This window comes from Schistocerca serialis, chromosome 2 (genome assembly GCF_023864345.2).
Source record: "Schistocerca serialis cubense isolate TAMUIC-IGC-003099 chromosome 2, iqSchSeri2.2, whole genome shotgun sequence".
NCBI lineage: Eukaryota > Metazoa > Arthropoda > Insecta > Orthoptera > Acrididae > Schistocerca > Schistocerca serialis.
The window spans coordinates 677,782,170-677,808,280 of NC_064639.1; the positions used below are offsets into that span (position 1 = coordinate 677,782,170).

Genomic DNA, 26,111 nt, shown 5'->3' on the forward strand with positions numbered 1-26,111 from the left:
TCTTATTAGTACATTTAGCAACATCTTAAAGTAAAGAAATAATTACATATAAATCAAGTACCTGGCATTCATTGATTTTGAAAAGACTTCGTTTCTGTGAAACAGGAAGTACTGTGACAGGTGTTGGGGAAGTATGGTGTACTAGAGCAGGTTGTCAACATCGTTAAAGGGCTATAGAATGGCTACAGACGTTGCGCGCCTCACAAGGGAAATCTCACTGAGCCAACAGAGGCAACTGGAGCCTGGAAGGTTTTTATTTTGTCCTAAACAGGTTTTCCGCTTACCCTTGACTGTAATATGAGAAGAATCACAACAGGGAGGACAAGAGAAATCCAATGGGGGATCCATGAATTATGGAGGGTCTGATTTTCGTTAAATTCTCTTAAAAAAAGAGAAGCAGAAATTTCTGGCTTCAAGATGTAGGTAAAATAAAGGAAATGACAGTAAATTCTGGGAACACAAAAACTCCTCTGTATGTATTGGAGCAGCATGTGGAGACTGCCAGCTAATTCTGGTATCTGGATAGCGCGGCGACAGAAGATGGTGGATTGCAGAAGATGTGAAGAATAGCATAAAGAAGGCAAATGCTGTCTTCATAAAATTTTATACAATATTCCAAAACAGAAGCAGCACATGCAAAACATAATTTCCTGTTTTTTAACACAAATGTGAAGGCCGTCCTTTCATAAGACAGTGAAAGTTGGAAACTAGACAAGGAGATAATATCACAGTTACAAAGCCTCATGAGTAGGTGTCTCCGGTGCATCACGAATATGTGCCAGCCAGAAAAAAGAAGTAATCAGGAGGACAGGAGCAAAACAAATCAGATACGATAGAAGACCACACACTTGAGAGAAAGTAGAGACGGTTGGGCTACTCATTGGGATAGCTGAACGAAGCAGCCGAGAAGAAGACATTGGAACGGAATCCCCCAAGAACAGGGAAGAGCAAGGAGAATTGGCAAGACCTGGGAGGAACTGTGGGAAAAAATGCTATCACTCACTTTTTTTACAGTTCATTATGAAAAAGAAGCGATACAACCAGTCTTTATTTTCTTTGTAGTCTATAAGTGTAGCATTTCCACCTGCAGTGTTTTAAAGGTATCCAAATGATCTGTGTGAAAAATAAACTAAGAACTGTCTGAAACACGTTTTCCATGGTGTAATTTTGGGTGGCAGAAACTGCAAGAGAACATCTCGGACGGTTGAGAGACGGTTGACATGAATATTCTACTTGGTCCAGCATGGTATCAGAGTGCTTAACGATCAGCCAAAGGAGTTGGTGAAAACTGTATTCCTTGGGCCGTAGAGAAAACGGCACAGCGACAGAGCTTTTATCAACGTCAGATAAAAAATCTGTTCGCTAAACGAAAGGACAACTACTATTACAGTTGTATATGTGCAGCGTGACGATTATTGAACTGTATGAGAAAAACATAAATAAGTTACAAACTATGGCGTCCACACACTTTATTCAACATGTAAACGTCATTACAGAAAATCGGATTTACGACATGTTCGATATGCCTGCCATCATTGGCGATGATGTGGCGCAGACGAATAGTAAAATTCAGCACGACCCGCTGAAGTGTCGGAACATCGATGCTGTCGTTGACCTCTTGAATGGCTGTTTTCAGCTCAGCAATGGTTTTGATTTTATTGCTGTACACCTTGTCTTTAATAAAGCCCCACAAAAAAGAGTCGGATATGTTTAGATCCGGAGAATATGGCGGCCAATCGAGGCCCATGCCAGTGGCCACTGGTTACCCCAGAGCCAAAATGCGGTCCCCAGAGAGCTTCTCCGGGACATCAAACACTCTCCTGCTTCGATGGGGCCGAGCTTCGTCTTGCGTGAACCACATCTTGTCGAAATCAGGGCTACTTTGGATAATGGGGATGAAATCATCTTCCAAACCTTCACGTGCCGTTCGCTAGTCACTATGCCTTCAAGGAGTATCGCACCAATTATTCCATGACTGGACATTGCACATCACTCAGTCACCCGTTGAGAGTGAACGGACTTCTCGACCGCGAAATACGGATTCTTAGTTCCCCAAATGCGCCAATTTTGTTTATTGACGAACCCATCCAAATGAAAGTGGGCTTACAGCACATACTAATTCCGATCATGCCCAGCTGCCAAACGTGCAGTTTGAACCTCCTAACGCAGACCGTTCAGAAGTTATGAAGATTTTATTTCATATAGCCTCATTGAACGAAGGGAACCGACGTTCTCTGCGTTCTTTTAATTGGTATTGTTTAAGTCGGTGTCGTTTGACACTGCATTGTACCGGGTTTTAAAATGATAACAGTTAATTATTGTGAGATAGATTGTTAGTTCAAATCAGATAGCTGCTACCTACCCACTAGAGGACGAGTACGCAGCTTTCAAACGATTACAGTATGTTCGAAAATGCGATTTTTCATGCAGTCATACCTCGGCTTCTGTTGATCACAGAAATAATGGATCAAGTGTTTTGGATAGTCCTTGTCCTAGCGACCGTTTGTAAACCTATCGGAAGAACGTGTATACTGTAGTTATCCTACAGCATGAGGTAAAAATTTGAATATTACACGCTTCCTCCAGACCAGGCGAACTGGACAAATAGGTTTGCTCTTTAGGATTATGTGTGGTCTACGGTTGCCATTAGGCGACTTATAAAAGCACCGTTTGTTTATAGACGTTCCTGAGGCAACCGCGACAAATGATGATTGTTGGCCAAGAAAGGTTCCCACTTTTGGAGTTGGCCACATCTATAATTTCTTTTCATGGCAGGGTATCGAAATTCTTACCGTTCTTAAGGTGATATTCCAGGGGACCTTCGAAACAATTTTCGATATCATTATTTGTTGCCGAGACCCAGAGGTTAAATTTAACGTACTGATGCACGTAATATCCGGTGTGAGGCGTAAATGTAGTTTTAACTGACCTAGTTAACATTTAGCAGGGGTTCTAGAGTCATCACAGGGCTTCTGAGGTCACCAAACTACGTTTTTAGTCTGGATAGCTTCACCAATAAAACTTTATGACGCTTGTACAAATAAGCCCAAAGTGACAAACGGCAGTGACAAGAAAGGATTAAAAAGGGTCTTAGCATGCCTGGAAAGCAAATTCCTTACAATAATTATGGAAACCTGGAAAGACTGTAAATTCAGTAAAATATTGATAATACAATTTTTGCTCGTTTGTGATACCAATCATAAACTGGGATTCTTCGTTGAATTGCGGTCAATGAGTAACCTTTCAAGAATAAATATTGAGCAGAGGTTTTTGTGTTAATATTACATTACGTGTACTTATTTGTTTACATATGTCGAGGTATATAAATGTGTCCATGTATATAAATAAATTGACAAAACTCTACTGACCTATACAATTGTTTTGTATGAGCAGGACGCCTTACTCTAGCAGGGAGAGGAAGGCGCTGCGGTCGCAGGTTCGAATCCTACCTCGGGCATGGATGTGTGTGATGTCCTTAGGTTAGTCAGGTTTAAGTAATTCTAAGTTCTATGGGACTGATGACCACAGATGTTAAGTCCCATAGTGCTCAGAGCCATTTGAACCATTTGTAGAAGAAGGGAACCAGCGGAGAAACGACCCTGTCGGAGCACAAAAAGGGAAATATGTCAGCATTCAAAAGACTCTGACAGAACGCTAGGTAACTGGCTGCCTCAATTCTCATTCCGCCCTCCTCACAAAGAATTTAGGCATGCGCACATATGAGCCCTTTTTTGTGCTGTAAGAATAGCAAAGAGACAGTGACGGTGGAAGACGGAGGAGACAGTGCCGATGAAAGAGAAACTGAGAGGAGATAGTGACACTGGGGGAATAAAAGTGGCAGTAAAAGAGAAAAAGAAGCACTGGCAGGCAAAGAGAGAGGAGACACTGATGGTCAGTGAGAGTCAGTGGCAGCAAAATAGAAAGAGAGATGAATGGAGACAGAAGCAGTGGGAGCGAAACAGAGAAGATAGAGTGAAATAAAAAATATAGATGAGTAGAGACCATTACGAGGCCTGTGAGGCCTGGACCCTGACACCTTGATGAACTTAAACACGTAAGTATAGGGGTGGTTGCATTTCGGACCGAAATTTTAAACGTGGGCATAGAGGAAAAATAAGTTGGATCCCACATATTTTTTGAGCCGCTGTCGTATGGTGCAGATGGTGGCAGTGGGAAAGAAAGGCAAAAGGAAACAGTGAAACTGAGAAAGAGGCAGTGGCAGTGGGATTTTCTGTAACAATGAGACAGTTCGAGAGACATATACAGTATATAGACAATGACAGTCAGAACGAGATGCTGAGTGATACATGATACTTACTGTAATTAAGGAAAACGTGGACAGGAGAACCCACCAATATAAATTCCTTTTCACACAACCTGTTTATTTAACAATGTTTAAACTGTATTTTACAGATAATCGAAGCACTTAACCATAAAATTTTCTTTAACAAAATGAACAAATTTGCAAAATTCTTTTCACATTAAACCTTAAGTTGAATAGGCTTTTAGTCTTTGGAAAAGAAATCTGAAGTGCTGCATTGAAAAACAGCAAACAATATGACAATGATTACAAGACGGCCGAACCTGCAGCCTGCCCGTTATTGGGTGAAACAGCGGTGTTTGCTACCGTGCTGGACACAGTCTGTCTTATCAGCTGCCCTTCTGCAACACATGAGAACTATATAAGCACCATTGATGACGAGAGTGATTCAATTACTCAAAACAAATGACTTAACTTTTAACTTGGAAGCCGTATGTCGCAAAGTTCGGGGTTAAGATGCGCACCTGGGCTTAGAGGTTAAACAGATTAGCAAACAATATGACACTGATAAGGCTTACTTCAAAGCAAGCAACCTCTTAATGTCAATCGGCAGCCGAGGTGCGACTGGACCCCAACCCGTCCCTTCTGACAATTGACTAAAGCCATGGTGACAGTTGACTGTTAATATTTTCAAGGTACTGATTGTCAGTTATTAAGACCGCTCTGAAGGAACGTCTTAAAACATCACTTGTGAACACTTATTACAAGAGAACTCACTCGACGGAAGCACAAGATCCAGCTAAAATACACCAATAATGAGTCGATCTTTCAAACACGGAAACGAACAGCTTAATACAACAGGTTGTTTAGATTATAACTAATGACTGAGAAATGTAATTGCCATCAAAGAATTCAACTGGTTATCAGCTAAATCCAACCACAAGGTCCCTCTTTTGTTTAACGGCAACCTGTGTCTTCGCATAATTGTTCACGCTGTATTTACAACCAAGAGCTGATTAATTAGAACATTAATAATGGGTACAAACCAGAAAGGAAAGGAAATATAATAGCGGGACAAATTTTCAAACGTCAACTAGTGTCTTAGTGCAATACTACTACCTTCATTTACGGCCAAAGAACCCGACCGAGTAAAACTGTGAGGGTTGGGTGCAAACCAAAAGAGAACAAGGAGGGCAGGTAGATAAAGAAGCAAATCACCACGAGGATTACAGAATGTTATGAGCTGAGTGGAAGAACTAAACAACAGGTTTGCAGGAAGGTGGTTGGGGCGCCATGGTCCTCATTCATGGCCCGCAAGATCGCCCGATTTAACACCATTAGATTTCTTTTTGTGGGGATATCTAAAGGATCGTGTTTATGTCACTGAGCCCACATCCCCAAATGACCTAAAACGGCGCATTGAGGACGTATGTTGCTCCGTGACACCGGCGATGTTACATCTCGTCCGCAGATCCTTTAGAAGGCGCATTGCGTTGTACATTCAGGAACATGGACACACATTTGAACATCTCATTTAAATCAACGTCCCACCGCCAGAACATCCATCACCCACCACACAGCCATGTATTATGTACAGCGTGTGGTATCTGTCCCTGAAACTTTGAAGGGTTGTAGCTCCCAAACTAAAAGTGATAGGAATGTAATTTAAATTGAAGTATACACAGCTGGTGTTACTGATTCCAGTGCATGATAGAAACAAATATTGTTCCATTTAAAAAGTTGTGTCTTTTTGCTGTAACACTTTGGATAATAACACAATAAACTATGTTCATAGCTCCGCAGACAGTGTAACGTTTCTTATGGTGACCTACCGCAATAAATATTTCCGTCGGCTATTACTTCGTAACTTACAGAGGCAAATACAGTTAATGAAACACCCTGTACATCGGCAAGTAAAGACCTTCTAAGGACACAACCCCCAAGTACCAACTTTTCCTCATTGATATTGGCAATGGGGCCGCACGAGTGATAGTTGATACTACACATGAGCCCATGACGCCAGACAGAACAGCCTACTAATTTAACGGCGCCACGTTTCACTGAGTGTGAATACTTAACTAGAGAGTCTGGACAAAAGGATTTAGAATGTTCTATGATGAATGAGCACGAATATATTTGCATGCCAAAATTTTTGATGAGGGGCGGAATGAGGGTTGAGGCATCTAGTTCATCACTCACTGTCAGAGTCATTTGAAGAGCAAAGTATTTACCATTTTTGTGCTAAGACAGGAGCATTTTTCCTCTGATCTGTTTACGGCTCGTTTTATAATATAGGGGTTGTGTGCGCATTGCTGCATTACGCTCTTAATGAAACATCGATTAACAATTTGGCCAGCCTAAGAGTCGGTGAAGATATATGTGTAGCTGAAACGAAGGATTAAAGTACTCCATCAGTTTATTCAGATTAAACATGAATTACTTTGAATGGTGGAATTACATAGAATAATGTTACACACGGTGAAATCAGTGGAATGTGAAATAACTGACCTATCAGAGCAAGCAGAGCGTTTACAGACAATGACTAATGTAAGCCAAAGGGTTGTGCTGAGCACAAAAATCAAATAAACTGAACTGCCAAAGGCCTTGGCGCAGTGTACCACCATTTGCCGTCAGATCACCCAAGTCAAGCGCTGCCGGGCTGGGCTAGCTCATGGATTAGTGACCATCTATATCTTTAGACCGCTGTTGGCAAGTAGGGTGCACTCAGCCCTTGTGAGAAAAATTTGTGAGGTACCTGACACAGAAGTAGCGGCTCCAGTCACCAAAACTGACAACGGCCGAAAGAGCGGTGTGCTGACCACATGACCCTCCATATGAGCGTCCAGTGACGCCTTTCGGATAAGGATGACACGCCTGTCGGTCGGTATCGTTGGGTCTGCCGAGACCTGTTGGGAGGGAGTTTAGTTTTAGCCATAGGAATAAACTCCTAATGTTCAACAAGTTCATCGAAATCTGTATGTAATAAATAGTTCACCGTAACGAAGTGCAGTCACTGATATCTGTACTAGAACACACTGTTCAAAAATGTGCCTGACATTCTCTGGAGGCAGTCTGCAGTATACGGTAACTGAAGAAAACTTCACAAGCCAAGATCGCTAAAAAAAACATTTTATTAGATGACAGGTTTCGACACAACTGTGCTGTGATCATCGCGTCTTATTGTTTTCAATTTTTACAACATATTATCCATCAGTGTTGCAAGCCGCTTCACACTGTGCATGTGCACCCCACTACCATGACTAATGATCTTAATGACAGTAGGGTTACACACGCAATGTAAAGCGACTTGCAGTACTGATGAATGCTTTGTGGTGAAAACTCATAACCAAAAGATCCGACGATGACAGCATAGCTCTGTCGAAACGTGTCATCCAATAAAATGTTCTTTTAGCGATGCTGAATTGTGAACTTTTCTTCTTTTACCCATGTTCAAACGTTTTCTGTTACGGACTGTTACTCTGGAAGAATAACTAATTCCAAAACGGTGCACACTGAAATATTCCTAACACATCTGTACACCTGCGACTCTCTGGCCACTTAACATTACCGAGAACATTACCCAACCGATTGTGAAGGTTGGCTTTAAGGTACGCTTAGCTACTCCGTTCTTTAGTTCTCTTTTTCCGATCATCATCTGACCTAATGCGTTAGGTTCCGTGTTCAGTGCCGCACCGACCACAGTGTTAATCTGCTAGGATGTTTCAAGACAGCTCACTCTCCGCGGCATTCTGGTAACTAAATAACTAGTTGTTCAAAAAAATGGCTCTGAGCACTATGGGACTTAACTTCTGAGGTCGTCAGTTCCCTAGAACTTAGAACTACTTAAAACTAACTAACCTAAGGACATCACACACATCCATGCCCGACTCAGGATTCGAACCTGCGACAGTAGCGGTCGCGCGGTTCCAGACTGTAGCGTCTAGAACCGCTCGGCCACGCCGGCCGGCAACTAGTTGTTAAAAATGGTAATTACTGCATGAAAATACCTTACATTAAGAAAGTGGAATGCACTCCGTGATAACTTTCAAAATGTTAAACAGCAGCAAAAAATTGTTCAAATGGCTCTGAGCTCCATGGGACTTAATATCTGAGGTCATCAGTCCCCTAAAAGAACTACATAAACCTAACTAACCTAAGGACATCACAAACATCCATGCCCGAGGCAGGATTCGAACCTGCGACCTAGCGGTCGCGCGGTTCCAGACTGAAGCGCCTAGAACCGCTCGGTCAGACCGGCCGGCTAAACAGCAGTAATCAGTCGCCGTTTTCGTTCTAGTTTTATTAGATCAGATTCAGATTTCGGCTAGTAAGTACCCATTACAACGTAGTATTTAAGAGTTGTTATATCTACACCTGTTGTTCAGGTTTCTGTCACAGTTCATTAAACTCTTACTACTTCTGTCTACCAAACTATAGTCAGCAATAAGTGTTAATTTTCACGTTAAACAACTATATGAAGGATGTGGACTCGTTCCTCATCAACCTGGCTTAATAACAGTAGCATCAAACTGTCACTCCTTGGATGGCTTTCCCTTGTCCGCCTGTTGTGCCTCTGCTGTTATCACAAATAGTGTGTACCACTTAGCTCTTTAACGCTGCTTTACTCTGTCGCCGACCGCGGTTGTATTTCCTCATGGGCCCAAGCTCTGTTTCTGAAAGTACGGTGATTGTATTTGGCTTTGTTGACTCATAATTTCCTGCATCGATGACTGTTATAAAAAACCTAATTACTTTCCACTGTAAGAACAGAACACTTATTGAAATATTTTGCTTTTGCAGTGCATGTTCCAGTCGTGGTACATGTCGGCGGATTTCCACTTCTTCATCGTGAGCCTCTTCTTGGGGTACATGACGTGGCGGTGGCCCGTGGCGGGCTGGGCAGCCATGGGGTGCGTCACCATAATCTCCATGGTGCTGCCCTTCATGACCATTTACCTCCAAAATCTGGACGCATTAGTGAAGCCGTTCCCGCAGTAAGTATTACATTTTAATGTAACACATTGCATACCGTGTGCCGGAAGGGACAATGTTGTACCTGGAGGACAGCGTAACCAGAAACATATAAAGCTGCTTGGTCAGAAATTTAGAATCACGGGAAGGAATGTGCCACAATCAGGTTCCGCCGTTGTGTGCTGTTTCTCTTGATGTTAACATGAGGATGTTTTTCGTGCGGCATTTGTAATTAGAGCTCTAAACATTTAAGTTCTGTATTGAGGAGACAAAAGACATGGGATACCTATTAATATCGTGTCGCGTCTCCTTTTGCCCGGAGTACTGCAGCAGCTAGACGTAGCATGGACTCAACAAGTCCTTGGAAGTCCCGCACAGAAATATTGAACCATATTGTCTCTATAGCCGTGCATAATTGCGAAAATGTTGCCTGTGCACGAACTGACCTCTCGATTACGTCTCATAAATGTTTGATAGGATTCAAGTCGGACCATCTGAGTGACAAAGTCATTCCTTCGAGCTGTCAACATCCTTTAAACCAATCGCGAACAATTGTAACCCGATGAAATGGCACTTCGTCATCGATAAAGCTTCCATTGTTGTTTGAGAATATGAAGTCTGTGGATGGCTGAAAAAGTTCTCCAAATAGCCGAACATAACCATTTCCAGTCAATGATCGGTTCAGTAGGACCAGAGGAACCAATCCATTCCACGTAAACACAGCCCACGCCATTATGAAGTCACAAACAGCTTCTACAGGGCCTTACTGACAGCTGGGGTTCGTGGCTTCGTGAGGTCTACGCCACTCTCGAACCGTACCACGAGCCCTACCACGAGCAACTCAAATCGGGACTCATCTGACTAGGCCACGGTTTTCCAGTCGTCTATGGTCCAACCAATATGGTCACGAGCCCAGCAGAGGCAATGTTGTCCTTTCAGCAGAGGCACTGTCCGCCCCCCGTAGCTGAGTGATCAGCGCGACAGAACGTCAATCCTAAGGGCCCGGGTTCGATTCCCGGCTGTGTCGGAGATTTTCTCCGCTGAGGGACTAGGTGTTGTGTTGTCCTAATCATCATCATTTGATCCCCATCGACGCGCAAGTCGCCGAAGTGGCGTCAAATCGTAAGACTTGCACCCGGTGAACGGTCTACCCGACGGGAGGCCCTAGTCACACGATATTTACATTTAGCAGAGGCACTCGCGTCGGTCTTCTGCGCCGGAGCCCTTTAACACCAAATTTCGCCGCACTGTACTAACGGACACATTCGTCTTACGTTCCACGTTGATTTCTGCGGTTATTACCTGCAATGTTGCTCATCTGCTAGCACTGACACCTCTACCCAAAGGCCGCCGTCCTTCGGCGTTTAGTGAAGGCCGTCGGCCACTGTGTTGGCCGTGGTGAGAGGTAATGCCTGAAATATGGTATTCTCGGCACACTCTTGACGCTGTGGATCTCGGAATATTCAATTCCCTAACAATTTCCGAAACGGAATGTCAAATGCGTCTAACTCCAACTACCATTCCGCGTTCAAAATCTGTTAATTCCAGTCGTGAGGCCATAAGCACGTCAGAATCGTTTTGACATGAATCACCCGAGTTCAGATGACAGCTCCGCTAATGAACTGCCCTTTTATACATTGTGTACATTATACTACCACCATTTTTATATGTGCACATCCCTATCCGATAATTTCTGTCACCTCAGTGTACATTAATATACTTGGAACATATTGTTAATTCTTCAATTGCAGATTTTTATTTCAAGTAAGATTCTATATATTTTTGTAACAGTTGTATTCCTTGTGGGCGGTTAAGCCATACTTCATCATCACCGAAACAGCAGAAGGTCTCTTACCATGGAACATATGGTAATTAAAAATTAACTGAGTTTCGTACATTTCCCAACGGTTTTACCTGACATGAAAATGGAAATTTGTATAATTTTACAGTTTCCTCAGTTTCACGATGTATTTAACTTGTAACTTTTTTTTGAACACATATGCTTAGTTTGATTTTACTTAGTATGAATGTGTAGCAGAGTAATAGCGTAACAGATTGACGGCTAAATGCAATAGCTACTGCATCACATTTAAATTATAATAGAATATTTGTTCCTAAGTACATGATAATGTTGTAACTTGAAACGTGTTTTAAAATTTCGAAAGCCTTAATTTTTCCGGGGTGATTTCAGGAAAAGACAGTAACAAATCTAAAGTAATTGCCACCATTAAAAATTGATTAAGAAAATACACTAACAGAAAGAAAGCGCAGCACCAAGAAGGAGTTGTGCGGCATATAGCGATAGTTGGTAGGCGTGTTTATACACATAAAAGATGATGTCTGTGCAGATTTCGCGCCAGTCGCGTAACAGTGGCGCTAGTAGCGCCACTATGAGAATGCTAATCAAGTTTGCTTTAAACACACGGTGTAACGGTCGTAAGCGTTAGTTACCTTTGAGACTGGTCATTGACGTTAGTCAAGAAAGCGTTCAAGGCGACAAAGACGCCTTTTTCAACACCTCACTGAGTTTGAACGTGGTCGTATAGGAGGGCTACGAGAAACTGGATGTTCCTTCTGCGGTACTGCAGATATACTTGGAAGGAATGTAATCACTGCACATGATTGCGGGCACCTGTAGCTGATGGTCTCTACGACTTCGACAAGTTCAGGGTAAGATCGGCTACGTGTATTACAGAGAGGAAAGAACATCGTGTTCGGTGTATGGCTCTGGCCCTTCGTGCTGCATCTGCACCAGCGATTTGAACTGCAGTTGGCAACGCAATGACATAAGAAACCGTTAAAAATAGGTTACTTGAAGTACATCTCCGATCCAGACACTCTGTAGCGTGCTTTTGAGAGACCCCAAACCACCGCCGTTTGATACTTCTTTTGTGTCAAGCAAGAGCTCACTGGAGGGCAGAGCGGAGGTGTGTTGTGTTTTCTGATGAAAGCTCTTTCTGTCTCCGTGACGATGATGGCCGTGTGTGCATAGATCAGGAGGAAGCCAGTTGAGAGCCTGCAACCAACCTGTCTGCGGCCTAGACACTCTGGACCTGCACGTGGAGTTATGGTCCGAGGTGCAATGTCGTATGAAAGCAGAACCACTCTCGTGGCCATCACACGCACCCAGACATTGAGTCTGTACGTCAGTCTCATGACTGGACCTGCTGTGCTGTCGTTCATGATCATCAGTTTAGAGGATGTTTTCCAACAGGATAACGCCACATGCCGCTGTTGTAACTCAACATGCTCTATACAGTGTCGACATGTTGTCTTGGTTGCTCGATCACCTGATCTGTCTCCAGTAGAGCACATATGGGACATCATCGGACGTCAACTGCAGCGTCGTCCACAAACAGTTTTAATCGTCCCTGTATTGACCGACCAATTGCAACAGGCATTCAACTCCATTCCGCAAACTGACATCCGGAACTTGTGCAACACAATGCATGCACGTCTGCATGCTTGCATTCAACATTCTGGTGGTTACACCGGTTATTAATGTACCAGCATTTCACTTTTGCAATAGCTTATCTGGCGCTTACATTAACTGTGATCTTGCAATATTAATCACGTAAATATGTTACTACACAAATTTATTTACGAAGTTCAATTTTTCTACATTAATTTTTTTGTGTTCCGAGTTTTACCGGCAGTGTATCTTCTATCACAGGGCTTTCTGGAGACGAAATTCCGAAAAGTGTTTCAAGGTAGAACAAGCTCCCTTTTCTAGCCCTGGCGATGATCTGTTCTGTGGTACTCTGCAACAAATTGTAATTTTGATCCAAACAGATGTCACGTTTAAGAAAATCAAACAATCCCTTTGGAGAAGGAGAAGCAACTATATTATTATCAAGACCTAAGATGGCAACCCACTTTGAGAACTTACATAAACACTGGTGCAGCAATATTTTGTAGTGTTCTGTGAGAAAAATTTGTAGCGCTGCAAGCCAACAAATTAAGCCAGAATCATTCCAGTGAAACGCAGTAATACATCGAAAATGTTTAGGCAGACAACACTTTCAGATGTAAGCGAAACTCACACAAAAATATCACCACAAACGACGTTTTAGATGAACAAAAGGAAATGTGTGTGGTAAAATAACAAATTTTTGGTACATAACATAAGAAAACTTTAATTGAACCACGAAGGAAATACAGGATTATAGCAATGTAAATCACTTAGAAATGAAATAAAAAGGAAGGGCACAGAACCCATGCTTTAAAAGCTGCAGAAAAAAGGGTGAAGAAATCGTCCAGAATATAGAAAAGTCAAAACAACCTTCGGTGAACTTGAGTACAGTGGTGTCAATATTTAAGAGGGCAACAGGAGTTCCGCTGTTAAACGCAGAGGAGATAGCTGCTAGTCAGGCAGCAGCAGCCAACCGAGACAGACGCGACTTCCTAACCAGAAGTGAATTTTATATCATCATCTGTGTGCTTTAATAGTTTATTTTCTTGAGTTTCTGGGCGTTTATTTAATATCTGATAGCCACAGTTCTCGCGTTTTCCTTTGCGTCGGAAAGTAAAAGGACTTTGTGACATATTACTAGTTCCTAATCAGGGGCAAATTATTTAGTTTCACCTGAGTGCTTCGATAGTTAGATTTTTGAATCTCTGCGTATTAATCTAATTTATTAGACACAGTTCCTGCGTTTTCGTCAGTGTCTACAGTAGAGTTCCGCAGCAAGTGTCTAGTTCGTTTATCTGTATAGTTGTGTTTTCCACAGTCTTTAGTATGGTCAGGGATGTGATTATAGTGTGCAGATGCTAGTCGGATTGGTGACACTTCGCTCTCAGCTCCAGGCTGCGTTGGCTTTGGTTACACAGTTTGAGGCTGTTGTGGGTGGGCACCACTATTGTTGGCAGGCTGTGAGGATGCAACGGCCGTCCCGCACGTACGAGTCCTCTGATCGGTCCTCACCAGTGGCCATCCCAGTTACTGCTCGCACTGAGGTTGACCCCTCACCTGTGGTTGAGAGGGAGGTCACCCTAGTGCGTAGCAGGCGGCGAAAGACTTCCCAGGTGGCTGCATGTAAGGCCCTCCTAGTTAGTCTGACAGACAGGTTCTAGGTACTGTCTGTGCCTGACACTGTCGCTTAGCCAGATGCCGTCGCCTGTCCTGTTTCAGAGGAAATCTCTCAGTCTGCAAGATCCGGACAATCACTGGGCGTGGGATTATTGTTAGTTGGGAGCTCCAACGTTAGGTGCATTATGGGGCACCTTAGGGACAGAGTTGCCAAGAAAACCAATGCGCACTCAGTGTACATAACAGGTGGAGTCATTCCAGGTGTGGAACGTGTCCTTTTGGATGCCATGAAGAGCACAGGGTGGAGCCAACTGTAGGTGGTGACTCACATCGATACCCATGATGTGTGTCACTTTGGATCAGAAGAGATTCTCTCTGGTTTCGAGCGGCTAGCACAAGTGGAAAAGGCTGACAGTTTTTCTTGCGAGATGAAAGCAGAGCTGACCATTTGCAGCATAGTCGACAGGACCGATTGCGGACCTCTGGCACAGAGTCCAGTGGAGGGTCTGAATCAGAGGCTCAGGCGGTTCTGCGACAGTGTAGGATGCAGATTCCTCGACTAGCGCCAAGGTTGGTTGGGTTTCGGGTTCTGCTAAATAGATCAATTGTCCACTATACGCAGAAGGCGGCTACACGGGTAGCAGAGGCTGTGTGGCGTGGACTGGGCGGTTTTTTGGGTTAGAGGGTCTCAGGAAAACACAATAAGAGCATCAGTCACAGAGGGTGCAGGTCGAACACAGGAAGATCGTAGATATGAGAACCATCGGTATAACAATTGTAAATTGTCGTAGCTGTGTTCGGAAAGTACCAGAGCTCCAAGCGCTAGTAGAAAGCACTGATGCTCAAATCGTTATAGGCATTGAAATATGGCTAAAGACGGAGATAAGCTCAACCGAAATTTTTGCGAAGAACCTAACGGTGTTCCGAAAGGATAGGCTAAACACGGTTGGCGGTGGCGTGTTTGTGCTGTTAGAAGTAGTTTATGTTGTCGCGAAATTGAAGTAGATAGTTCCTGTGAGTTAGTGTGGGCAGAGGTCATTATTGGCAACCGGAATAAAAAAAAAAATAATTTGATCCTCTTACCGAACTCCCAATTCAGGTGATACAATTTCTGAAAGGTTCAAAGAAAAGGTGAGTTTGATTTCAAACACGTACCCGACCCCTACGATTATAGTTAGTGGTGACTTGAATTTACCTTCGATATGTTGGCGAAAATACATGTTTAACTCCGGAGGTACGCATAATACATCATCCGAAATTGTGCTAAAAGCATTCTCTGAAAATTATTTTGAGAAGTTAGTCCATGAGCTCACGCGAATAATAAACGGTTGTGAAAACACGCTTGACGTATTAGCAACAAGTAATCCTGAGTTAATAACGAGAGTCAAAACGAATACAGGGATTAGTGAACACAGGGTTGTCATAACGAGATTCAATATTGTAACCCCTAAATTCTTCAAAAGTAAACTAAAAATTTACTCATTCTAAAAAGCAGATAAAAATTCACTTGATGTCTTCCTGAGAGACAAGTTCCACTCCTTCCAAATTAACAACGTAAGTGTAGACCAGGTGTGGTTTGAATTCAGAGAAATAGTATCAGGTGCAATTGAGAGATTTATGCCAAATAAATTAACAAACGACGGAGCCGATACTCCTTGCTACACAAAACAGGTCAGATCACTGTTGCAGAAACAACGAAACAAACATCCCAAATTTAAACAGACGCAAATTCCCCTAGATTGGCGAGCTATTACAGAAGCTCGGAATATAGCACGGACTTCAATGCGAGATGCTTATAATAGTTTCCACAACGAAACTTTGTCTCTAAACCTAGCAGAAAATCCAAAGATATTCTGGTCGTACGTGAAGTATGATAGCGGCAAGACAATCAATGTCTTCTCTGCGCAATGAAGATACTATCGAAGACAGCGCTGGCAAAGCAGCATTATTAAACAGCCTTCCGAAATTCCTTCACCAAATAAGGCGAAGTAAATACTCCAGAATTTGAATCAAGAACAGTTGCCAACAAGAGCAACTTAGAAGTAGATATCCTCGGAGTAGTGAAGAAACTTAAATCACTTAATAAAAGCAAGTCTTCTGGTCCAGACTGTATACTAATTAGGTTCCTTTCAGAATATTCTGATACAGTAGCTCCATACTTAACAATCATATACAACCGTTCGCTCGACGAAATAGCCGCACCCAAAGACTAGAAAGTTGCACAGTTCAGACCAATATTGAAGAATGGTAGTAGGAGTAATCCACTAAATTACAGGCTCATGTCATTAACGTCGATATGCAGCAGAATTTTGGAATATATGTAGTGTTCGAACATTATGCATTACCTCGGTCTATTGACAGACAGTCAACATGGATTTAAAAAACATCGTTCTTGTGAAACACAACTAGCTCTTTACTTGCATGAAGTGCTGAGTGCTATTGACAAGGGATTTCAAATAGATTCCGTATTTCTGAATTTCCGGAAGGCTTTTGACACTACCACACAAGCGGCTCGTAGTGAAATTACGTGCTTATGGAATATCATCTCAGTTATGTGACTTGATCTGTGATTTCCTGTCAGAGAGGTCACAGTTCGTAGTAATTGACGGAAGGTCATCTAGTAAAACAGGAGCAGCCGTCTTCGGTTGATTGCAGATGACGCTGTCATTTATCGACTAACAAAGTCATCAGAAGATCAAAACAAACTGCAAAACGATTTAGAAAAGATATATGTATGGTACGAAGATTGGCAGTTGCCCCTAAATAACGAAAAGCGTGAGGTTATCCACACGAGTGCTAAAGTGAATCAGTTAAACTTCGGATACATGATAAATCAGTCAAATCTAAAAGCCATATATTCAACTAAATACCTAGGAACTACAATTACGAACAAATTAAATTGGAAGGAACACGTAGAAAATGTTGTGATGCAGGCTAATCAAAGACTGCGTTTTATTGGCAGGACAGTTAGAAAATGTAACAGATCTACTAAGGAGACTGCCTACACCACGCTTGTCCGTCCTCTTTTAGAATACTGTTGCGCGGTTTGTGATCCTTACCAGATAGGATTGACGGAGTACATCGAAAAAGTTCAAAGAAGGGCAGCACGTTTTGCATTATCGCGAAATATGGGAGAGAGAGTCCCTGAAATGATTTGGGGTGGACGTAATTAAAACAAAGGCGTTTTTCGTTGAGGCGGATTATTCTCACGAAATTCCAATCTCCAGCTTTCTCCTACGAGTGCGAAAATGTTTTTTGACACCGACGTCCATAGGAAGAAACGATCACCATGATAAAATAAGGGAAATCAGAGCTCCTACGGAAAGATATAGGTGTTGGTTCTTTCCGCGCGCGACACGATATTGGAATACTAGAGAATTGGGAAAGTGGCATGATGAACACTCAGCCAGGCACTTAAATGTGAGTTGCAGAGTATCCATGTAGATGTACTGTCTGATGACATGACAGAAGGAATGGGAGTCGATAGGGGATCCAGTTCTAGAATCAGAATTCGATAAGGCTTTGGAAGTTTTGCCATCACTTTAGGCAGAAGCGGTAGATAACACACGTTAGAAGTTTGTATTTCGACTTGGGGAAGTGCAAACAAACGACTGGCTATTTAGGTGGGCATGTAGGATCTATAAGAATGGAGCCGTAACATCGGACTTGCCGAAAAAATATTACCTAGATAATCCCGAACATAGTATCGGCAGATACCGTACGAGCGACAGATATCGTGTAATCATTTTAATTTCACAGACATCCATGTTGCTAACGCGAGTAATATATAGAAGAATGGGTAATTAAATTGAGAAGCTGTTAGATGATGATCAGCTTTTCTCCTTGGAAAGTTAAAGTGCCGCAGAACTAGTGCTGATGTTGCACCTGATAAAGGAAGAAAGACAAGAACAATAAAGACACGTCATAGAATATGTCGACCATGAAAAAGCGTTCGACAATGTCAAATGGTGCAAGATGTTTGAAATTGGGGGAAAATAGCAGTAAGCTGTAGGGAAAGACAGATAATATGCAGTATATACGAGAATCAAGGGGGAACTATAAGAATGGAAAATCAAGAAAGAAGTGCACGGATTAAAATTTGTTCCAGCAGCAACACAGTCTTTCAGCCCTACTGCTCAGTCTATAAATCGAAGAAAAAAAATTCCAAGAGTGGGATCAAAATTCAAGGCAAAAGGGTATCAATGATAAGACTGGCTCATGGCGTTGCTACACTCATTGAAAGCGAAGAAAAATTACAGGACCTTACACATAGATAGAACAGTCTATAAATAGTCCAGAATATGGATTTAGAGTAAACCGTAGAAAGACAAAAGTACAATGGAATAGCTGAAATGAAATTAGTGATAAACTTCAACATCAAAGTTGGTGACTACAAAGTAGATGAAGTTCAGGACTTCTGCTGGCTTGAAAATAAAATAACAGACGATGGACGAAGCAAAGAGGATATAAAAATCAGACTATCGTCGGTAAAGAGGTGATTTCTGGCCAAGCGAAATTTGCTGGTATCAAACATAGGGCTTAATCTGAGGAAGAAATTTCTGAGAATATACTTTTGGAGCACGGCATTATGTGTCAGTGAATCGTGGACTACGGGACAACCGGTATAGAAGAGAATCGAAGAGTTTGAGATGTGTTGCCATAGAAGGATGTTGAAAATAAGGTGAACTGGTAAGATAAGGTATGAGGTGGTTCTCCGCAGATTCGGCGAAAAAAAGAACCTATGAAAAACACTGAGAAGCAGAGAGGACAGGATGATAGGACACCTGTTGTCACATCTGGGAATAACTTGTATGATATTAGATGTTCTACGGTACTGTAGACAGTAAAAACTGCAGGAGAAGACAGAGATTGAAATAATACAACAAATAGTTGAGGACATAGAGTGTAAATGCTACTGTGGACTGAAATGGGCGGAACAAGTGAGGAATTCGTGGCGGCTCTGATCGAACCAGTGAGAGGACTGATGACTCAAGGAAGAAGAGAAACTGGTTAAATAAATACGCATTTTAAGTATTTGCAAAAACAGATTTCAAATAGCTTTAATGTAGTTAGTTTTCTAATGCCTAATGTGATACTACAGTATTCCCCTTTGAGCGAGGAAAAGAAAAAATCCATGCGCGTGGTACGTCACTTATTGAAAAATATTATCACTATCGTCAACAGTCGGACATCCACAGGTGGGTAAAGGCCTCCTCTAGACTTTTCCGCGTAATAAAGTCTCCTGCATCTTCTTAACGCCTTCTAGCCACAAGCCCTTAGCTCGTCGTTTCGGTCTTCGCTTGTCTCCTGGAATGCAGCGAACAACCTTTGTCCACCAACCATCCGTTCGCCTGGCTACATGTCCCGCCAACCTCAAGTGTATTTTCATTAAGGTTGTTATTATGTTTCTAGTCTGTTCGCTGGTACATTTACTTGTTTTCCTGTCTCTACTACTACTTTGCAACACTCATCCACCGAACTAGGTTGGGGTTGTTTGGTGGAGGAGACCAAACAGCGAGGTCATTGGTCTCATCGGGTTAGGGAAGGCCGGGGAAGGAAGTCGGCTGTTCCCTTTCAAAGGAACCATCCCAGAATTCACTTGGAGCGATTTAGGGAAATCACGGGAAACCTAAATCAGGATGGGCGGACGCAGGGTTGAACCGCCGTCCTCCCGAATGCGAGTCCAGTGTGCTAACCACTCCGAACGAGGTGGCACAGTTGTTATCACACAGGAGCATTCGGAAGGACGACGGTTCAAACCCGCGTCCGCCCATCCTGATTTAGGTTTGTCGTGATTTCCCTAAATCGCTTCAGGCAAATGCCGGGATGGTTTCTTTGAAAGGGCACGGCGACTTCCTTCCCCATCTTCCCCTAATCCGATGGGACCGATGTTTGGTCCCCCCCCCCCAAACCAACCAACCAATCAACACACATCCTTCCATTGCTCAGTGACAAAGCCTCAGGTTTTGAACTGAGAGACCATACTTCAGGCCAAAACTAGTAATACACACATCGAAAGCTTTGGTTTGAAAATTCTCATTTAGTGCACCCAAAGCAGTCCACGTCATTTTCATTCTCCTGTGTATTTAGTTCGCTAACTGTCCCGTTCTTGTCTTCATTTAACCCAAATACGCAAATCGTTGACTGGCTTTATGATTTTATTTTCAAGTTTTACGATATTGTTCTCAATATATATTGTTTTAAACTTGTCGTAATAGATTTTCAGCCCTGCTTGCAAACTAGGTCTATTGACTTTCTCCATTCGTTACTATTGTTTGTCTGCGCTGCAGGATAACGGTATGATGTCATCAGCAAAACGTGCAATAGGAATAAAGAACAGTAGACAATTTACATGCTCAACCAAACAGGGTTCCGTGAATAACAAGCTAGTGTTACTGCATACGTAACGATTATAGTGATAACTCAGTAATCTATAAATAAGTAACTGCATTGGATTTACATCAAGCAGAACGAATGTCACAGCAGAGGCGACTGTGAATCACGTGCCTTTTCTTTCTAGCGTGCTGAAGAACTTCCGCGAGAGCAAAGTGTTCCAGAAGCTGTACGTACCGTCGCACAACAGAGCTACTCCCTACCTGCTGGGAGTGATGGCCGGCATACTGGTGTACCGTGGACGAAATCTGAAGAGGAAAATGAACGAGGTATTTTAACGTACATTAATGGGCACAGTTTTATTCTGTTCATAAGATTTTGCGGGGTCTTCTTGTGATGTAACAGCAAAAAATGGTAGTGTTTTATATAGTACTAGCTGAGAACCCGGCGTTGCCTGGGTATGCATTCATTCCAGTCTTCTAACAGCCCATCTCCTCCTTCCCCCTATCTCTGACCATGTGCCCCCCCCCCTCTCTCTGACCATTTCCTCCCCTCCTCTCTCTCTCTGTCCATCTCCTCCTCCTCTTTCTCTGACTGCTCATCTCTTCGTCCTTCTCTCTCTCCCTATCGCCATATTATGATTCCCACTCCAATTTTCTGTTTCTAAGCCCCACAGTATTTCTTCCCATATAGTAAATAATGTATGTACCAAGTTTGGCTGATGTCGATTCCGGAGCTTTTCAATCGCGACTTTGCCAGGGTACGCACCTGTCACATGCATGCCGCCTATATTTAACGTCTTGAAACATGTTTGTAGACTATTTCACCCGTATCTCTAGCGAATTTCGCCCCGCAGTTTCGTTTTCACGCAGCTGAATGTTTATGACGTCGTAACTCCAAAACTTTGTGTCTTACAATGAGATTTTTTGACACGTAAATTGAGTAGTATATGCGAATACTGTCTACAACATGTGCTATGAAAAGAGTGTAATAAAGGTGCAATAAATTACAACGTTGAGCCTGATGCTTCAGTTTTACTGCACCAAAAGTGAAAACATAGTAAGCGATAAACATTCTTCTTCAATCTTTTTGCTGCGGGTGTCAGTGAGAGTAAGTCTCATAAGGGTGCGTGCAATTATGTGTACAGTTTGTTACAAGTCACAAAGTGTCCTCGTTCTCAAATATTGGATGAATATAGTCTAGCTATTTGCTCTTCGTGAGGTACGCATCTGTTTCACTCAACATTCGCACCCGTTTGAGAGTCTGGTGCCTCTTACCCCCTCAGTAGTTCTTTCAAAAAGGTAAGTGTTATGTATATCAAGTGTGGTTGAAATTTATCCACTGGTTTAGGAGGAGACGTGATGCATAAAAAAACATACATTTTGTAACGTTCTTTGAAAATGTGTTGGTGTTTTTGTGTGCCAATGAATAAGAAATGCTTCTTGTTTGTGTATTGCCAATTTACTGTGTGATGTGTTATTGAGCAAATGACTTGATCTGCAAAACCCTACGCAATTTTGATAATCCCTCTGAAATATACTCAGTCTCGTAAGCACCGAGTTTTATGGTCCCGTACAAAAAATTGACAAAATTCCCTGTGTAAATAAACAAAGAAATTTTCCTTAGCTCTAGAGTCGCAACGGATGTAATCTTGGTATTCTGTTCTCTCCACAGTAGGCATAGAAATTATTCAATCTTGGCACGGCGAAGTGCAATGCCGGCCGTAAAATAACTTCATACGAATAATATCAGTAGATTGGTTGATAACTGAATAACCTTGCAAATGTTCACTGAAAATACTGGGTATTGGCTCAGCGCTGTGTAATGCTGCCTGCATTGAAACTGTTACAAATATTAATATTTTTCTGAATCTTGCACATTAATACTTTTCTGATGCTGATTGGAAAACGATTTTGGAAGAAGATGAGGTACTGATAAGGGGATATCCTAAGACCAAATGCTTCAGTTTGAAAATTGTATTCAAAATAAATTTCCTCCTTCTCAAAATCTGATATGAAACATTTTACATTAAGTTCCAAATTAGTGAACTTCTCAACTGTTCTACAATCCTCATTTACTGTCGTAATTAAAAACGATTGGATCGTTACATGGCAAAAAATCTGACATCGTTTGACAAAACAGATTCCAAAATTTAACTTGTCTGTGTCAGGATTACAAAACGCACAGAATATTACAAATGGGGTATACGTAATCAACCTATACATTAAATCTGATGGAAAACACTTGGTTCCTAGATTCAAGGGACAGCACTGTAAAAATTAGCGAAAGCCACTTGCGTTACTGCATACTTAAAACTAAACATACAAAATCTCATTACCTTACAAATTTGTTCCAGTTGCTTTACCTCTGAGTTACAGTATCATTCATCACTTCATTTTATAAAAACTGTATTATGCTGCGTCCGTAGACCAACAACTGAATTCTCACAGCTGGCCATTAGCTTTAACTCTGACATCCTACCTGCGACAGAGCGCAACGGCAACTGCTACTGCGCTCCGCACGCCCCAACTTTCAGTCGCTTCTGCCACTCAGGCAACATCTTTGGTTCAGTTGTGTCGAAAACACAATCTCTTCTGCATCCGACAATCGTTTCAGGTAATTTTTCATTATTTATATTACAAAAACGGGCTCCACGTACAAGTGGACCCCTCACAATTTTTATAATACACTGCCGGGAAAAAAATTAGTAAATCTGGAAAGACGACGTCGAGTGTGATCCGATGACGGCATATACCACGTGGGATTAGTATATGTGCTTATAGTGGTTTCAACGCCGTCCGTCAACAAATAGCGCAGTTGCATAGCTACCAGAGCACCATCTGTGTCTACCACCAGGGGATAGTAGATGTGCTGAAAATGGTTTCACAGTCGTCTGTCAACAGATAGTGCAGTACCGTAGCTACCAGAGCGCCATTTGTGTCTACCCTTTAATAGGAATGCTCACAGCCAGACAGCCAGAAGGCTCAGTGTGGTGCAAACATGTGAAGCAAGCAAGCAACCATGGTTTGACCAACTTTGACCTTATGGTATTGAGAAATAAAACCGAAGGGAAGCCGTCTGTCGTTGTTGTGCCCTGAGGTAATGTGAAGTATAATTGGCGAAACAGATCCATGACTGAATCACACAAGGTTCCAGAAAACGGGGTGGACCTCTCATAAGAGTAAGCCAGTAACTAGCAGCTGTAGGCAACACATGGTAATTTGCTGAACATACAGAATACAAAGCGCTGTGGTGACTATTCGTGACCGTCCTACATTCAGCAGCAAATTAAAGGGCAGAATGACCATTGTGGGCTAACAACTCACTCCTCTAAGCTTTCCATAACATTACAAAATTAAACTTCTGTTGAAGCGTTTCAGAAATAACTATTAAAATGTAATATATGTAACATCCAATAACGAATGACGTAGGAAGATTAGAGCCAATGTAAGTATTTTCTGGTAAATAGAACCAACATTACAGTTAATAAACGAGCTACAGTCTTCGGTTGCTGTTTTATAAATACGTACTTTATATTATTCTTCTAGATAAGATACTATTTTACGTTAAATTAACACACTATACACTGTTTTCCTACAACAGAGAAGCTGATAGTGACATGCTGTCGTATGTTAACAAGTACCAACAATGAATATAGCAGCGAACGCGTTGCTCGAATTACAAATGCAAATCACCCATGAAACATATTTGAATGCCACACAAAATCCACATGAATACCGAATAACATCAAGGAAAACAGCAGGAACAGCATAGCCTAGGGGCATCAGATAATGAAAAAGTAGAAACAGAGCAACGCATTTAATATAGTGGTCATGATATATGGAGGAATTTGTCCCACACAGACACCGCGGATCCCAAGCAAAACAACTCCAGGAAGCTTCCATGCATTATTCATGTTTTAAACAACACAATGTTGTCATACTTCCTGTCGCAAGATGCACATAGCTTTAATGACATTGAGAGAATTATGTAAGCTCCAGCCGTTTCAGCCGTGATTGAACTGGTGGGAAGATAATGTGAGTACACGGACAGCGTATTCATTCACACCTAAAGTCGCCATGGGAAAGACGTATCAATAATGATACACTAAATTTGAGGGAAGACATTGGTCGCGTACACCTGTTCATCAAGGAAAATAACAGCAAAGGACTCATAAACGTATCACAAGAATAAGGGTAAACACAAGAAATTTTACAGGCTACCATAAAGACAGTCAAAAGTAGTAACGGCTTAAGCTCTATGTTAAATTATCACACAGACATGGATATCATTAAACCACATGTCCAAAATGAGCAAAGATGATCCACCACCTACAACCAGTAGAAACATTTTTCAAAGAAAATAAGTATGTCATGTTGCCTGCAAAAAATGCAGGAGAACGAATGCAAGGAAAGGCAAGACCCAGGGTACTGGATTTGAAATGTGAAAACAAAAATAAACCTATGAATTATTAGGACACCTACAACTATTTAGTCCCCCTTATGGAGAAGGCTGATGCATGAAACAGTAAAACAATCCATCACGAGTACAACTTTCAGCAGAATTTCATCAGTTTGAAAATCTAAATCATATGAAAGAAATGCCATCTGCGCTATTAACACATATGCAGTCCCATAGTGATTTCTACTTTTGACCTCACTGCTTGGACAAAAGCAGACCTGGAAGTAATCCAGAGAAAGATTTGGGAAATGTTCATGACTTATGGCAAACAGTATCTTAAATCAGTTGTTGAAAGACTAATCATTCCACTTGAGAAAGGGTTAGGGGGCTAGCAGATACTGAACAGCGACACGGAATCAACTTTGCAGTATGTAGCAGTTCTAGTATTTCTACAAAAGCACTTCATCAACGGATTTTTGACAGCGAAACTGTAATGGAGAACTAGCGAAAGTATAACCAGAAGGAACAAGGAATATACAACAGTAAAATGTACAATAAAATTGAAACACTAGGAAGGCTACCAAATAACGAAATTTCACTTTTTGTGCGCATATACAAGGTCCAGTTACATTAATGTAACCACTACCTACGTTCGAAGTCAACGTGCAATAAGCATTCACGGATGGAAGATGGTAACAGCTGGAGTGGAGGGAATATAAAGCGCGTCGGCGGGATGCGGGAAACAGTGCAATCGTTTCTTAATGCGGAAATGGACCGATATGTCAGATACCCAAAAGGGCATACTCATTGGCTTTCGGACCAAGGGTGGAAGCGTTTTCGAAGCGGCTAAGTTTGTAAACTGTTCATGTGATGCCGTAGTTGAAGTATACCATACACGGCACAAGGGCGCTATACCGAACCAGCGCCTAGGCCACTGTGCACCATGGGCCGTAGATGACAGGGGTGAGCGACGGCTGTGGAGACGTGTACGGGGGAACAGAAAGTGCAGCTGTTGAGCAACTGCCGGCAGCGGTGGCCGAGCGGTTCTAGGCGCTTCAGTCCGGAACCGCACTGCTGCTACAGTCGCAGGTTCGAATCCTGCCTCGGGCATGGATG

General features: G+C 42.2%; 1 protein-coding gene across 1 annotated transcript in view; it reads left to right on the plus strand.

Annotated features, from left to right (window-relative positions):
* LOC126457780 (nose resistant to fluoxetine protein 6-like) overlaps window positions 1-26,111 on the plus strand; it is a 338,758-nt gene that overhangs the window by 257,029 nt on the left and 55,618 nt on the right. The window contains exons 9-10 of the mRNA XM_050094366.1: window positions 9,062-9,255; window positions 20,782-20,923. Coding sequence (XP_049950323.1) covers window positions 9,062-9,255; window positions 20,782-20,923 — 336 coding nt within the window. The remainder of the gene's footprint in view (window positions 1-9,061; window positions 9,256-20,781; window positions 20,924-26,111) is intronic.